This window comes from Diplodia seriata, assembly GCF_021436955.1.
Source record: "Diplodia seriata strain FDS-637 chromosome Unknown scaffold_5, whole genome shotgun sequence".
In the NCBI taxonomy this organism is placed as follows: Eukaryota; Fungi; Ascomycota; class Dothideomycetes; order Botryosphaeriales; family Botryosphaeriaceae; genus Diplodia; species Diplodia seriata.
The window spans coordinates 633815-649133 of record NW_027117312.1 but is presented as its reverse complement, the minus strand read 5'-3'; the positions used below and the strand labels follow the sequence as shown (position 1 = coordinate 649133).

The 15319-nt window shown below is 56.3% G+C and overlaps 4 protein-coding genes across 4 annotated transcripts; 2 read left to right on the top strand and 2 right to left on the bottom strand.

The window, feature by feature from the left end:
- Positions 1–4257: 4257 nt before the first annotated feature.
- RPO31 (DNA-directed RNA polymerase III subunit C1 (rpo31)) lies at positions 4258–8701 on the bottom strand (the record flags this gene model as incomplete). Its single annotated transcript, XM_066776648.1, has 2 exons — positions 4258–8572; positions 8622–8701. The coding sequence occupies 2 exons, from the start codon at positions 8699–8701 to the stop codon at positions 4258–4260; spliced, it is 4395 nt and encodes a 1464-aa protein (XP_066632490.1).
- A 566-nt stretch (positions 8702–9267) lies between these two features.
- On the top strand, positions 9268–11026 carry SLS55_005197 (uncharacterized protein; the record flags this gene model as incomplete). The annotated part of the gene is made up of 4 exons (XM_066776647.1): positions 9268–9283; positions 9342–9541; positions 9596–9740; positions 9822–11026. 4 exons carry the CDS (start codon positions 9268–9270, stop codon positions 11024–11026), a joined length of 1566 nt encoding a protein of 521 aa, XP_066632489.1.
- Positions 11027–11788: 762 nt separating this feature from the next.
- SLS55_005196 (uncharacterized protein) lies at positions 11789–12661 on the bottom strand (the record flags this gene model as incomplete). The annotated part of the gene is made up of 1 exon (XM_066776646.1): positions 11789–12661. The coding sequence occupies one exon, from the start codon at positions 12659–12661 to the stop codon at positions 11789–11791; it is 873 nt and encodes a 290-aa protein (XP_066632488.1).
- Positions 12662–13421: 760 nt separating this feature from the next.
- On the top strand, positions 13422–14905 carry SLS55_005195 (uncharacterized protein; the record flags this gene model as incomplete). Its single annotated transcript, XM_066776645.1, has 3 exons — positions 13422–13683; positions 13773–14266; positions 14327–14905. 3 exons carry the CDS (start codon positions 13422–13424, stop codon positions 14903–14905), a joined length of 1335 nt encoding a protein of 444 aa, XP_066632487.1.
- Between the last annotated feature and the right edge of the window lie 414 nt (positions 14906–15319).

The window sequence follows — 15319 nt, the reverse complement described above, 5'->3', positions numbered from 1 at the left end:
GTAGCCATTGTATCACGCCTTGTGGCTCATGCAACCTCGAGAAAAGATCGTCGCGTTGTCTCCGGCCGCGGCGTGAAAAAGCTCGGCAGCGAAGGAGTAAATACATTCAGCATAAGACTTTGGCATGTACGAGTCCGCCTACGTGGCGGTACCTAGACTGTTTCTTGCGGCCCTTGTGATGCAGGTCCCTCGCTCATAGGAAACTCATAATTTTGTCGCCCCTCCCACATGTCAGCTCCAGAAGATCTGTGTGGTTCACTAATTGTTGCAGTAGCCGGACTATGCTGCAGGTTCGCGATGAACGCATTTGCGGTCAGCGTAGCAGAATCACAAACGTAGAGTCCTTCTTGAGCATAACCGCACGCTGTTACAAAGACAAGAGGCCCGGATGGAAGGACTAATCGAGGCTGCCTGAGAAGGAAACGATGGCTGCTTGAACTGTTCCACTAGGCGACGGCAATGTTTCAGTCTGGTTGGATTCCCGCCTGTCGACATGCCATGAGGCGATTGAGAAAGCGGTGAAGTATCCAGAGCACAGCGCGAAGCTCTGGCGCCGTCAAGACTCCAAGTTTCGCCGTGGCTGTCACCCCGGCTGTGCTGTCTTTTCTCCGCATGCCGCGTGGAGCCGATGAAGACGTCGTACAAGCCAACCCAACAAATGCACACGGCGGTGAAGGCTTCAGATGTGCACCGCCACCGAGCACACACAACGCAGTCTACGTGTTAGCAGGTACATATTTCTCCTGTATGGAGCAGACTATGCTTACTGTGTTGTATGCATCCAGCAATCTCAAATGATGCGGGATCCGTCCCCACTATCGCGGCTACAGCATACCTGGAAGATGCACTGTACTCCAACCTCTGCCTGTGCACTTCACGTACAATGTCTTGCAAACGGCCTCGAGCTCAACGATGCCGCTGCACACTGGTTCGATGGGTTTGAGCGGCATACTGCTGTGGCCCGGTCCGCTCGAGGCTTCCGTTAGTCCAGTGCCCCGGATTCTGTCCGGCTGACTTATGTGGCTGATCTGACAAGAATCCTTGATTGGATGCCGATCCAGCGGAAGTTCAGCTCGATCATCATGGCTTCTATTAACCGCCAGTCGGTAGAGGCTGTGCCCGGTACCCTGTCACCACTAACTCTGACTGGTCCACGAGACCCCGGAGGATCAATGATCGAATGCCATGTTCATATCGAGCCCTCTTATAAGAGGTCAAACGGTCGCCGTATGCCCAAACGTCAATTATCAACCAGGCTCTTTGATGCCTTGAAGCCAGCCTCTTCGTATACTGTCATCATCCAACACGCCTGACTGAACGCTCTCCAACGTCTTGAACCGCTCAGTTGTTCCAAAACAGCTGCTGCATCGCCCACGTCATACAGTTCTTTTGGAAGCAGCAGTCGCAATGGCAAGCTCCTGGTCAACTGGCGCGCGCTCCACTGAGCCTGCGCCGCCTTCCGCCCCACATGTCTGCATTGGTGGCTTGGCCATCTCGACCTGCCCGAGGTGTGCCGGGCATCCGCAGGGGTGAGAGGCGACACATAGTTCCCATCTACCAAGACTAGCTAACTGAAATTCATTCTTGTAGTTACCGTAACCCGATATGCCAGCATTGCAAAGGCTGTGGTGTTGTTACCAAGACTTGTCCCCAATGCCTCTCTAACAACACGGATACTTCTTCGACGAGTACGTCTCAGATGACGTCACCAGCGACTTCCTGTGGCAGGGAAGGGTTCTCCAACTTATACGGGAAAAGGGTAGAGCAGGAGAATCAGCCCGAGGACCAGGGCCGTCGGATGAGAGATGCCGGGGGCAAGGATCAGCCGTCCTGACACAGCTGTGCCACTTTGCAAGACATCTTCTTTCCTATTCAGTTCCTTTCTTCAGTGGTTTTAACGCAAGGACGAACTCCGTTGAATTAGGAGAAGGCGAGATTGATACCCAGAAGGTTTCCAACATAATGACCGATAATGACAATCTTGTCATACTCACCTATTCATAGTGCTTATCGAATGTGTCTGAATCTTAGCGCCGATTGTTGGCAGCCTAGAGGACAGAGACATCAGCCTCTGTGCCACGGATTGAGACCAACGGCCACGCCAGAGGGCAGCCAATATCAAACACCGTTCCGTGTCAGCCTTTGCTTTCCAGCCTCAACGTCTTCTGCATTGTCCACATGGCACTGGGACTTTACCGAGCCGGAAGAGATCCCACTGCACTAGGTAGGCGTTGACCTTCTAAGCGCCTGTATCAGACGTCTCACGTTACCAGGATGTGGGCCGGGGGTGTAACTCGACCAAGTCCGCTTGACCCAACGCCATAGCCTGCTGCACGCGAGTTCCACGCATAAGCCCAACCATGCGGGTGGGACGGTAAGCCACGCCATGGCTCGCAGGTCCTTCAATACTTGACGCAAGGAGCAGAGCACGACAACATTCCTGCGTCTGCAGGAACCCGAAAGGGACACACCGCTAAAGAATGACGAGCTGCAAAGCGAAAGCAATCACTTGGCCAAGCTGACCCAGCCTTGGGGCCTGTACAAAAAGTCACTGGGTCACATGTACGCAAAGGCCCCGTGCTGTGGTCCCCATGCATACCACCTCAACCATCGCACAGCATGAGGGAGCTTCCAAGAGCAAGAGTCCAACGCCTTGGCCTTGAACCTTAACGCGCGCACATGACGACAGCCAGTACAACAGTTACCGGTCCCAGCCCCGACGAGCATTCTACTCTGCCTTCACAACGTTCACGAGCAGCGACAGGCGTCCGCGCCACGCCATCGGAGCAAGAAGAGGCGCCGGCGGTCGCGGCCCTGTGCCACGATCCGTGGCCCGAGGTGCCCTACAACCTGTGCTTCCGCGGTGTTGGGTGGCGAACGCCGAACTAACGAACCCTTCCCGGAACCCTACTCTTTTCCAACGATCTGCCCATCTTGCACGGCACCTCGGGAAAGGTGTAGGCCCGGCCGTTGCACGACGATGGTTACGCTTCGGTGGGAAGTCCCGCATCGGGATTGGTGTCGGGGCCGCCACGCACGCTGCGTGGTTCTTCCCATCCCCACACCCATCACTTGTCCCCCGCTGCTGCCGCCCAACTTCCCGCTTACCACCCTTTCCTTTCTCCCCCCCCCCCCCCCCCCCCCCTCTCCCTTCCCTCCTGCAGCGCTACCTTCCCGCACTCTCTTCTCTTCCCCTGCATCCTACAGCAATTCCCTGCGTCCCGCTTGAAAGATGAACCGGAGCAAGCCTGCCAAGGTCCCGTCACAAGCGCACTTAAGCATCCAAAACCCAATGTGGAACACCGCCGTCGGAATCTTCCACACCCCGCCTCGACAATCCCATCTTCTCATCATGCCGCAACAAAGAGTGGTCGGATTCTCAATCTCGAGACGAAAGGTCGGTGCGAAATAGCCTCAGGTGCATGAAACGAGCGTGGGCGACGACGGGCAACAAAAACCAAAAAGGAAAAAGCTATCGGCGTCTCCGAATTGCGTGCTACTCTACATCCCATCATGACTGATAACACACTACTCGCCGGGTCAAGGTGATCACTGTTTATTTCTCGATCCACGCGCAATACGGGCGCGGAGGCGGGAGGGGCGATGATGATCGTGGAACTGGCCCCGTCGTTTGGCGTAAGTCCAGGCGGAGCCCTAAAATTGCGCCAGCAATCCGAGCCGTTTCCCCCTCCCCTCCATCTCTCAGCCTTGCAGCGGGTAAGGAGCACGGCATCGGAGGAGGCGGTGGGGCTGGCTGGCTGGCTGGCTGGGTGAGCGGGCTCGGCTAGGGCGCCCGGCGTGGGGAAAAACGGACAGTGAACGGGAAAGACGAGACGAAGTAACTAGTCGGGTGTATGCAAGTAGCCTTCCGCGAGCTACCGGAAAGAGGGAGAATTTGCGCGGGAAGCTGCCGAGGGAGTGAGTGCTACGCCCTGTATCGAAACGGGTTCGCCACGTGCGAGCGAAGTCTTGCTCGTGAAAAGTCCTCGAACAATCTTGAATCAACATTTGGTATTTTCGTCGCTCCGCCTCTGACTGCTGTAGTGATGATTAAAATCCCTCGGTCATTCGACACCTTTCAAATCCGTTTTTAGTTTCCTGCACCTAGAATGCAAGCCCGAAGTAAGCTGAACTGCACCTTGTCCAGAAGAGAAAATCTACCAATGAACGCCGCCGCAATGCAAGCCAAAAGCAGAACACTTCGCCTCCGCGAATTCCCCACCGCCTGAATCACACTGACCCCCTCACCCTTTCCGTCTACCAGCTGTAGAGTCCTTCGAACGCGTCACCCTTCCTTCCCACGTCCTCCTGCGAGAGGTTCAGCTTCCGGACGACCTTGAAGCTACCCGTTCCGATGCCCATGCTCTGGCCAAGGATAATGCATTCGGACACACCCTGCACGCCATCGCTCTTGCCGCGGTAACCAGCCTCGAAAAGATGATCGGGCGTCTTCTCGAACGAGGCAAGCTGCAGCACCGAGTCGCGCATCTTGGCAAGACCGAAGCGCGTGATGCCCAGAACGTCGCCCTTGTATGTCATGACGTCGGCGAGCAGTTGCATGTGTCGCGGATCGATGTCCATGGAACCCATGACGGACGCAATTTCCTTGATGATGGTCGAGCGCGCGGCCTCGATACCCAGCACGGCGAAACTCTCGAGAACGGAGTTGGTATAGGTCTTCGTACCCCTCACACCAGGTGTTGCCATGATGAGCTTCAGGCCGTAGCCTTCGACTATGAGCGACACCTCCTCGTTCTCGTCCTCCTCCTTCTTGATGATGGCACGAGTGGCCTCCGGGTAGCCCTTGATAGTGATTTCGGGAATGGCGCGCTTCAAGAACTGGATGCGGGCGAAGTAAGCATCATCCGTCGCGTTCTTGGCCTTCGAAGCCGCAGAGCGCGTCGCGGCGAGTTTCCTATGCTTTTCACTCTGAGGATCGCTCAGATCGGGGATGTAGATGCGTAGATGGTTGCTGAAAAACTCAACCCTGCCACCGTCTGCACCGATCTTGAGCTTGGGTGCCTTGAGAATGGCAAGCTCTAGGTCGTTCCGGGTGAGCTCTAAGCCAAGAGCGTTGACTGTCTCCCAGTCGATGCGCATGTTGAGATAGTTGCCGTCGTCGAACCAAACATCTTCGATATAACGGGTAATATCCTTCAGGTATGTCTTCTCGATGCGGGCCTTGACCAAGCGAGCAGCACGCTCGTCACTCTTATTCTCCAACTCGCAAGTGATGATAGGTGTACTGATGACCTTGGAAGCGTTGATGATTTCCTTGATACGCGGCACACCCTGCGTGATACTCATACCAGCGACACCAGCGAAATGGAAAGTCTTCAGGGTCATCTGCGTTCCGGGCTCACCGATAGATTGGGCACCAACGGCGCCGACAGCGTGACCGGGCTGGACATGCGACTGAGCATGCTTGGTGAGGCAAAGGGCCAAGAAATATTCCAAGCAGCGCCGCGAGATCTTGGAAACGCCATCGACAATGTTAGAAAAGCCCGTGTCATCTGCAATGGCCTCTCCCTTCTTCCTGTTGTCTTCCTGGACCTCGACGAAGCGGGCCGTGAGTCTTTCCAGGTCAATTGCCTTGCCGAAGATGAATTCCTGGACTTCATTATAGAAGTTACGCTTCGATTCCTTTTGGTCAACAAAAGCGGCTTTGTCCTCCTCGAACCGCAGCTCTTCGCCGGTTTCGGAGTACCGCTGGATTTCTCTTCGCTTGTCGTCAAGTTGCGCTTTGGTAATCTCTCGTATCTCCTCGGGCAGCAGTCCACGCTCGTCATTGTCCCAGGTAGTCGTCCTGGCGTGGTCGAAAGAACGAACAAAATTCACAGGCTTAGCCTTGCCCTCCATGTCCACGGGGTCAAGGTTGTCGTCACCATACCGGAACTGCACAATTTGCGAGGCGGAGTTCCTGACCGTATCGTCATACTGGGCGGAAAGGTCTTCCAAAGACTTCATGAGACGACGCGACATGTAACCCGTTTCGGCAGTCTTGACTGCAGTATCGACTAGACCTTCACGACCAGACATGGCGTGGAAGATGAACTCGAAGGGCGTCAGGCCGGAGTAGAAGCTGTTCGCCACGAAACCTTTGGCGTCGGGGAGGCGACCGCCCTTTGCAAAATGTGGAAGTGTACGATCCTGGAAACCATCTTGCACACGTGCACCACCAATAATTTGTTGTCCGACACAAGCAACCATCTGCGCGACGTTGATGTTGGAACCTTTTGAACCGCATTTGGCCATGATAAGGGGTGAGTTCCAGTTGGTAAGTTCCGAGAAGCATATGTCACCAGCCTCTCCACGGACCTTGTTGAGGACACCGGAAATCTTGTTCTCCATGGTTAGTTCTTCGTCGCAACCAGCATCTCGCTCCAGCCTTCCAGTGTTGTAGAGGTCGACGATCTTCTTAGCCTCGACGTAAGCGTCCTGAATGAGTTTTGTCTTCCTCTCAACGAGTTTCTTTCCAGGCGTCACATCGCTAACGCCGATGGAGAAACCGCGATTTGTCAACCAGCGTGCCGACAGCTTTGACAGACGGTTCATGGCCTGAACGGCATAGTCGGGCCCGAAGTCACGCATCATGACATAGAACACCGAGTCTTTCTTGCCGTCACCAACCGTTGACTTGTCCATGACACCACACATGACTTCGGAATTCCGGACCACAAGCCAAGCATCGTCTTCGTTAAGATCCTTCATTTTGCCCTTGTATTGCTTGCATGCTGCGTCAAGGTTCACAAGCACCTTGGACTCCTTGTATGGGCGCATAAGAACATTCCACACTTGCTTGCCAGTCCAGAGCATTTGGGGCTTCATGATCACAGGCGGAGGAAGATCGATCCTGTGGTACTTTCCTGTCTCCGGATCTCTCACGGAGTCGCCATTGAACATGTAGCTGCACATGAGCGCGAAAGTCTTGCGGTCCAAGAACAAGTCTTTCCTCGAGGTCAGGTAAGCGCAGGTGATGAAGTCCTGAATGGCTGCGATGATGGGCGTTCCGTTCTTCGGCGTGGCCAAATTGTTCTTTACGCCCATCAACTCGATGGCTTCTGTGCGGGCTTCTTCGGTCTGTGGAACGTGCAAGTTCATCTCGTCGCCATCGAAATCAGCGTTGTACGGGTTGCAGACACATTCGTTCAGGCGGAATGTTCTCCAAGGTCGGATTTTGGCTTTGTGGCTGAGAATACTGAGCTTGTGAAGCGAGGGCTGTCGGTTGAATAGAACGATGTCGCCATCTTCTATATGCCTTTCTACCACATCGCCAATTTGGAGCTGCTCGGCGGTCTGTTCCAATTTATTGATCTTCTGGAGAATTTCGAGAACGAGCCTGCGTCCGTCCTGTTTCAGGACGAAGTTGGCACCAGGATGCTTGAATTTCCCTCGCCTGACACAGTCACGCAACTTCTCGATATTATATCTCGAAACCTTTTCCGGGTACGTCATGTTCTTGGCGACTCTCTCCGGGACTGCAACTTCCTCGATGGACAGGTTCGGATCCGGCCCAATGACGGTACGGCCAGAGAAATCGACACGTTTGCCCGAAAGGTTTCCACGGAACCGTCCCTGCTTGCCCTTCAAACGTTGGCAGAATCCTCGGATGTGCTTTCCAACACCCTGTGCCTGGAGACCGGGAACATCGCTGTTGACATACAGAGCAATCTGCAACTGCAAGAAATCCCATTGCTCCATTATCGTTTGCACTGGTAGACCCTTAGCCAAGCCAGCGCGAATCAGCGAGCTGATCTGCACAATGTCTCCAAGTTTGTTCGTGATGTCATCTTCGGTAGTGGCGGCCTCCTGTGCGACAGAGGGGCGGATCGTCACTGGAGGCGCAGGAACGTATTGCCAAATAAACATTTCCGGTCTCCCTTTTGACATTCCTAAGAGCGGGCAATCCGTGGTTTTGATACGTCTGAAAAGGTTCAACACCCTCAGCGGATTCATGTCATCCACCGCTTTGCGGATGTGCTTGTCCAACTCCCCGTTTCCCTGTTTCGCGGTCTCAAACGACTTGTCGAATTCCGGCTTGCCACGGGGCATCTCCTTCCTCTTGGCATTGGACTTGTTGTATGCATCGAACTTGAGATGGACGACCTTGAGCGGATGGCCAGCAACTTTCCTGACCGGACCATTGGTTGCGCCACAGTGAGGGCACTTCTTCACCTTCCGGCATTCGCCAGAGATCTTCTTGCAGACTGCAGTGCGCTGCAAGCTGTCAAGATCGGGACGGCGCAAACTCTTGAGGTATTTCTGCCGGGATGGCTCGTCAAGAAGAATGTTGGAGCATTCCTTGCAAATGCAGTGCAGAACCTCGATAATCATCTTGAGGTACCCAATATGGAAGGCCGGCAGGGCGAGTTTGACGTGTCCGAAATGGCCGTTGCATGATTTCAAATCCTCGCCGCAGGTTTCACAGCTCGCGCTCTTGCTGGAAATGCCCATGCGTCCATCCATGGGTCCATGCTTCGTAACTGCGCGATTGGGCCCGCTGGCAACGGCATCGTAGACATGACGGTCGGAGACTTCGATGACGGCCTGGTTGACGATGTCCTGGTTCGAGCTGCCAAACAATCAGAGCGGGCGCAAAGCTGCGGGGCAGGCGCGCTTACAGAATGCCGAACTGGAGCTCTGTTATTCTTTTCGGTATGCGGTCCGCGACCTGTTCCTTGACCTCCCCTTGCGTCGCCATGATGGTTGTATGCGCTACCGGCGGTCGGGCATGGGCGAGTGCTGAGGAAATAGCAGCAGGCAGAGGGGCACCAAGCCAGGCGGGTACGGTGGTGGAGAGGCAAAGGCAGCGGCGGGCAAAAGTCGAGTCACTGCACGCTTGCCTCTGCGCGCTGCCAGAAATTGTCGCGCAGGTCCCGCCAGGCGGGTGGGGTCCAGCCGGGGTTTCGCCGGCTATCTTATCCGTCCCGTGCCCCGTATGGTAGGCAGCTACCTAGGCGCTAGGGCGCAGCTCCCCCGCGGCGGCCTTGAGCGTCAAGCGGGTCCGAAGCTCCCTCCTTCTCTCCTTCCTCTCTTCACACCGACTGCCTTCCAGATCTCCCGAGCCCGGGCTTCTCGACTTGCGGAAGCCTATGCCTCGCTGCGCTTCTTTGTCTGCCGTTGTTTTCAACCCCGCCCAAGTCGCTTTGCCAGCTCACGGAACGCCTCGGCCGTTGTCGGACGCCGCTCGATAAGGCACCATAGCGTCACCACCTCACTTGACTCACCCACTTACTCCTGACCCGTTACCACACTACCATCACAGCCATGTCTAATCGCAAAGGTGTGTAGGCGGGCCAGTCGCTCATCGCGGGCCTTGTCTTGACGCTGACTTCTTTCAGTGCTCGAAGTCAGGCTGGTCTCCCTCGGCGATGGCGACGGTATCCCTCAGCGACGGGTCCTGCTCGCTGCCGGCCAAGACGTAATCGTTGGCCGTGCCTCCTCGAACCGTGGAGTCGCTGCCTCTGCAGACAACACAAAGATCAGCAATCCGGTCATTTCCAAGGAACATGCAGTCTTCACTCTCGATCCCGCCGGAACAGTGCGTCATCCCCTGTCCGCCCGTCCGCCAGGCGACACCGTGAAACGCTAACAGTTTGCTGCGCAGACCGTCCTTATCAAGGACCTCAGGAGCATGCACGGCACTCGTGTAGACGATCGAGAGCTCACGCCGGGCGAGCAACGTGCCATTTTGTCCGGTTCCGCTCTGCAGTTTGGGTCGTCCGTGATTCGCGGGAACGGTACGCTTAGCTCACCCTTTCGAAGCCCTCCCACTTTGAACTGTTAAACACCACATATTTTACAACGCCCGCCCTGAGCAGCTCAGACTAACGCCACCATGTACTATGCAGCTACATACAAGCCGGCCCGCTACACCTTCTACGCGGATCCCGTCAACCCCACGCACGCCTCGGTCAACGCCATGGCCACTTCCGCCGCAGTGCCCCAGTCGCAGGCCTTCTCGGACACTAAGAAGGGATACGGCGACGATTCGTCCCTCTATAGCGATGAACTTGACTATGAGGAAGACGAGGACGATATGTCGGACCATGACGCAGTCGACGTGACTTTGCACCCAGACACATACTCTTCCGAACGCGACTCTGAAATTTCGCGCGACGATTCCCTTCAGTCTTCCGGCGATGACTCGACAGATGAGTTTGGAGAATACGACGGCAGGTCGATGGAGAACTGCTGTTCCACGGATTCCGCATGCCTTGCTACCGATGCCGCCGAAACTGGTTCCAAGTCCCCTGTGAAGGAGCAGTCCTCGTTCTGTTCTTCCTACCTAAGAGAGAGCTCTATGCTCGGCGAAGGCACTCCATCCGTTCAGCCTGCCGGCCCTGCTACAGACTTTGATTCGGAGATGGCAGGCGGAGAGTGGCCAGAATATTCTGAGGCAGATCAATCTACATTCTTGACGTCAACCTCGGCTCCTTGGACGTCTGAGACGGGGTACAACCTCAATTGGGGTATGGAAATCGACCCCATGTCGGTGAAGAGACTCAAGGCTCGCCCATTCAGTAACTCTATCAACGATCTTTGCGAGCCCGCCCCAAAAACGGAGGCCACTTCTGGTGAGGCCACTTCCAGCGAAGCCACTTCCAGCGAGGGTACTTCCAGCGAGGCTGCCGCTGGTGAGGGCACTACCACTGGTGCCACCAACGAGGCCGTCGACGTGGGCACTGTGTCTGAGACCCCCGCCTGCGCCGCCTCTGACGCCGAACGGGTCATGGCAGACATCATAAGCCTCGTTGACGATGCCACGATCTCCACTGGGCTGGCTGAAGGAAGCAAGGTCGAGCCAAGTGGCACAAAGCGTTCTGCTGACGAGGCCCAGCTTGACGTCGAGCCCACCACTGAGCCCACCACTGCTGTTAAGGCCGACCAGATCGCTACACCGGAGCAAATGTCCAGCCGCCGCGTGGCTGGCTTCACACGCCGTGCTCGCGATATTGGCATTGGAGCCATTGTTGGCGGCGTTGCTATGCTTACGGTACTGGTCAGGATGGGTGATCCTGCGTAAATATGCAAGAACATCACGCATGCCTAGCCGGACATGGACCGTTTCCCCAGACTCTATTCACCTTTTATTTAGCTGTCTTGCAAGAACCCTGGCGCACACGGACGGCATAACCCTTTTCGATGAAGGTTTCATCCCCAACACTGACTTTCTCCACGGATGGCTTGGCGTTTGATTTTCGAGGTAAGGATTCAGGCGGCGCTATCTGTGTTGCTCGAAACGACAGAATCACGATGGACGGTCAAACTCGGAATGGCGGCGGGGGTTTTGATCGGATTTATGCGACTTTAGTCAAAGGTTCCTGGCTTCTCTGGTTTTTAATGCGTTATGGAAATTACACGGGTATTCTTGTTGAGCAATGACATCACATACAACTATTGGTCCCCGAGAGTATTATGAATTTCAAACAAATCGCTGCTGGACGTTATCTAAATGTTATTATCAGTCAACCCGCAAGTCGCTAAATTGCATCAACACCAGCGCCAGATGGCCACGGCACAGCAGGTGACAGAAGAATTGGACCCTCTAAGCTCCATCGATGACGCTACTACCCTTCCTACATAGGTATTTGCTCGAAGATCCGGACGCATTTGCGCGTGTTTAAGACTCGCATCTACGTTCGGATCTTGGATCCAACTACCTATACGTATGGTGCAATATCTTTGAGAGGAGGCTTCGGGTAGGCCACATCATCATGTCACCTGCTGTGACGGTGTCTTTCGTTATCTCATTACGCATTGGTCACTTGCTTCTAACAAGTCTCGCTCATGCTTTGCCAGCACTGCCAAGCATATCTATGCAGCTCTCAACCGCCTTCTGCATGGCCAACGTCCCTTCTTCGATGACGGATGTCAACGGCTTCTTCCCCGCGCCTTCCTTCCACGCGTCGACGTAAGGGTTGTTCAGCACCTTGTTGATGTTGATCTTGCTCACGCCGTGGCCGATACACTTCTGGAAGATGTCCTGGTTGAAGGGATCAGCGCCGTGCAGGACGAGCTTGACGCGGTGGCCGACGCGCCTGTTGATGGCGTCGAGGCGGTCGTACTCGAGCTGGATGCCGCGCGGGCCGTAGTTGCCGTGGACGTTGCCGAAGGCGGGGGCGAGCCAGTCGATGCCCGTGTCGACGAACAGCTCGGCCTCGTCGGGCGTGGTGAGCAGGCCGGCGAGGTCGGCCGTGTCGCCGACGCCGTCCTCGCCGCCCTCGATGCGGCCGGGCTCGGCCTCGGTCGCGATGCCGCGCGCGCGGCAGTACGCGACCAGCTCGCGCGTGAGCGCCAGGTTCTCGTCGCGCTCGTAGTGCGACATGTCGATCATGATGGAGTCGAAGCCGCGCTCGATGTCGGCCGCGCGCCGCACGATCTCGGGCGTCTGCGCGTGGTCGAGGTGCACCGTGACGGGCACGCTGGCGGCGCGCGCGGCCGACGCGGCGAGCTGGACGAGCAGCCCGCCCGCGTAGTGGATCGCCCAGGGGAAGAGCAGGATCATGGCGGGCGAGCGCTTGGCTTCGGCGGCGCGGACGGTGGCGAGGATGCCTTCGGTGTTGTAGCAGCACATGGCCGGTATGCCGTACTGGCCGGCCGCGGCGGCGGCGAGGATGGGGAGGGCGCGGTTCGAGGCCATTTCTGTGGAGGCGGCCATGGTGGGCGGGCGGGCGTGGTGAAGGAGGGTTTGGTGGTGTGGCTTGGCTGTGTTTTCCCTTCGATTTTCTTCTCTGGATTGTGGTAGAAGAGGTGGGGTACGACAGAAGTGGAGTGATCGGTGGGTAATTGGAGAGTTATCGGAAACGCAATGGTCGGATCATGGATCGGAAATGGCCCGGTGGTGGTGGAGGTGGAGGTGGAGGTGGAGGGGTATGACCGCAGCAATTCGGAAACGCGGGACGAATGCTATCATCCCGAATGCGGCTTTCCGAAGTAATCCTAGGTCGCCTGCGTCAATTGGTCTTCAGAGCCGCAGGACAGGCAGTTCGGTTTGCCGCTTTGGACCTCCGGTGGATCTTTTCAATTGCCGACGGCCGATTGCAAACGCCGCAGACTGAGCCATCTGGACAGCTTCTGCGGTAAAGGCCGGGAAAGCTGGCGATTTCGGAGGGAGTAGGAGCAAAAGAGGGTCGAAGGCGAGGTCCGGACTGCAATTCAAGCTCACGATGGTTGGATTGACGGAGTTGGTGGGCAGTTATGTGGTGGCGGACCCCTGCACGGAGAGAAGACCGCGCGGGAGCCCCGCAGACGTCATCCGGCACGGCACTTGGCTGCGGGGAGCTTCGGCCTACTCTCCGCCGACGACCATCTTCACGTACATATATTCCATTGCGCGCTGTGCATCCCGTTATTATTGAGATTATCGCTGCATTGGATCGCTTCGTTTGTTCCTGTTGATCGTTTTCGCTCCTCCAATCATGTCCGAGAAACCGACTGTGGGCTTTGTGGGCCTGGGCGCCATGGGCTTTGGCATGGCTGCCAACCTGGTCAAGCAAGGCTACAAGGTCAAGGGCTTTGACGTCTTCCCCAAGAGCGTCGAGCGCTTCCAGCAGCAGGGCGGCATTGCGGCCACCTCGCTCGCCGACTCCGCCACCGATGCGTCCTTTCATGTTCTCATGGTCGCCTCCGCCGACCAGGCGCAGCAGGCCTTGTTCGGCGAAGGCGACTCCATCGTAAAGGGTAAGTTGCGCGCCACTGACTCGGATCGCTTGATTACCCGATTTGGAGAATTGATCGGCTAACTAATGTATTTTCGGCTGCATCGATAGCCCTACCGCAGGGCGCCACACTGCTTCTGTGCTCGACCGTACCGTCTGCATATGCACAGTCGGTCGAGAAGCAGCTGGCTGACATTGGTCGCTCCGACATCTTCTTCGTCGATGCCCCGGTGTCTGGCGGTGCCAAGCGTGCGGCTGACGGCACCCTGACCATCATGGTCGGCGCCTCGGATGCTTCTACCGAGAAGGCCCGATGGCTCTTGGAGGAGATGTCGGATCCAAAGGGCTTGTACATCGTGCCCGGTGGCGTCGGCCAGGGGAGCAACATGAAGATGGTGCACCAGGTGCTGGCTGCGATCCAGATCTTACTTGCCAGCGAAGCCCACGGCTTTGCTGCACGCTTGGGTCTCGACGCCAAAGAGGTCTACGATGCTGTTTGCAAGAGTCCTGAATGGTTCTGGATGTATGAGAACAGAGTGCCCAGAACGCTCGCCGAAGACTACACTCCGCCCGTCAGCGCGTTGACCATCATCCTCAAGGATGCTGTACGTAAATCAGTTTTGGATTCCCCATGATGAGATACCCAGGCATGCTGACTGGCACAGGGAATCATCACTTCTATCGCCCGCCTCGTCAACTTCCCCACCCCTCTCTCCTCCGCCGCCGAGCAAGTCTACCTTCTCGGCTTGAACCAAGGCCTCGGCCCCATCGACGACGCCGCCATGGTCCGCACCTACTTCTCCGACCCAGTCAGCACCGTCAAGCCGCAAACCAACGGCGGCGCGGCATCCAGCAACTCCGAGAAGCTCGACCTCGTCTTCAAGCTCCTGCGCGGCGTGCTGCTCCTCGCCGCCGCCGAAGCCATCAGCTTCGCCGACCACCTCAAGCTCGACCTGCACCAGTTCTACGACCTCGCGTCCGGCGCGGCCGGCGCGAGCATCGCCTTCCGCGAGCGCGGCGCCGAGATGATCGAGTTCTTAACGGGCAAGAAGGTGGCGGGCGCCAAAGACCTACCGCCGCTTGACGTGCAACGGGTTCGGGAAGACTTGGCCGAAGCCATCAATGCTGGCAGGAAACTCTACTGCCCTGCTCCGTTGGCGGGCACGGCGTCGAACCTGCTGGCAGCGGCACAAAGAACCGCCGGCGATCAGAAGGAGAAGGCTTATTACGGCCTGCTGCACTGAAAGCTGAATATCTATTGTCTCCGCCGTCACTCCGTGGATTGGATGGGTTTCTCTTCGTTTTTGATTCTGATGTTGGATGTATAGATTGATACCTCACAGTACAACCCTGATCTAGACGATTCGTCATGATACCAAGAAATAATCATGTTTTTTTTTTTTTTTTTACCGTGGAGGAATAAGGGTAGCCTTGGATGCAACTTAACTTGAAAATTAAGAACCCCACAATTGGTTTTTCGTTCCGTGTGGCGGACCGGTTTACACACCAGCCTGCTTTAACCGCTCTCTTCGCCGAGAGCGACTTGTGAGATGAAGCGACCTTCAAACCATGGATCCGTTCCTCACGTTTGGGTTGCAAAAATCCCTTACGTTTGGCCCTCGGTTGATCTATAGGTGCAAAAGGGGCGAGAACAAAGA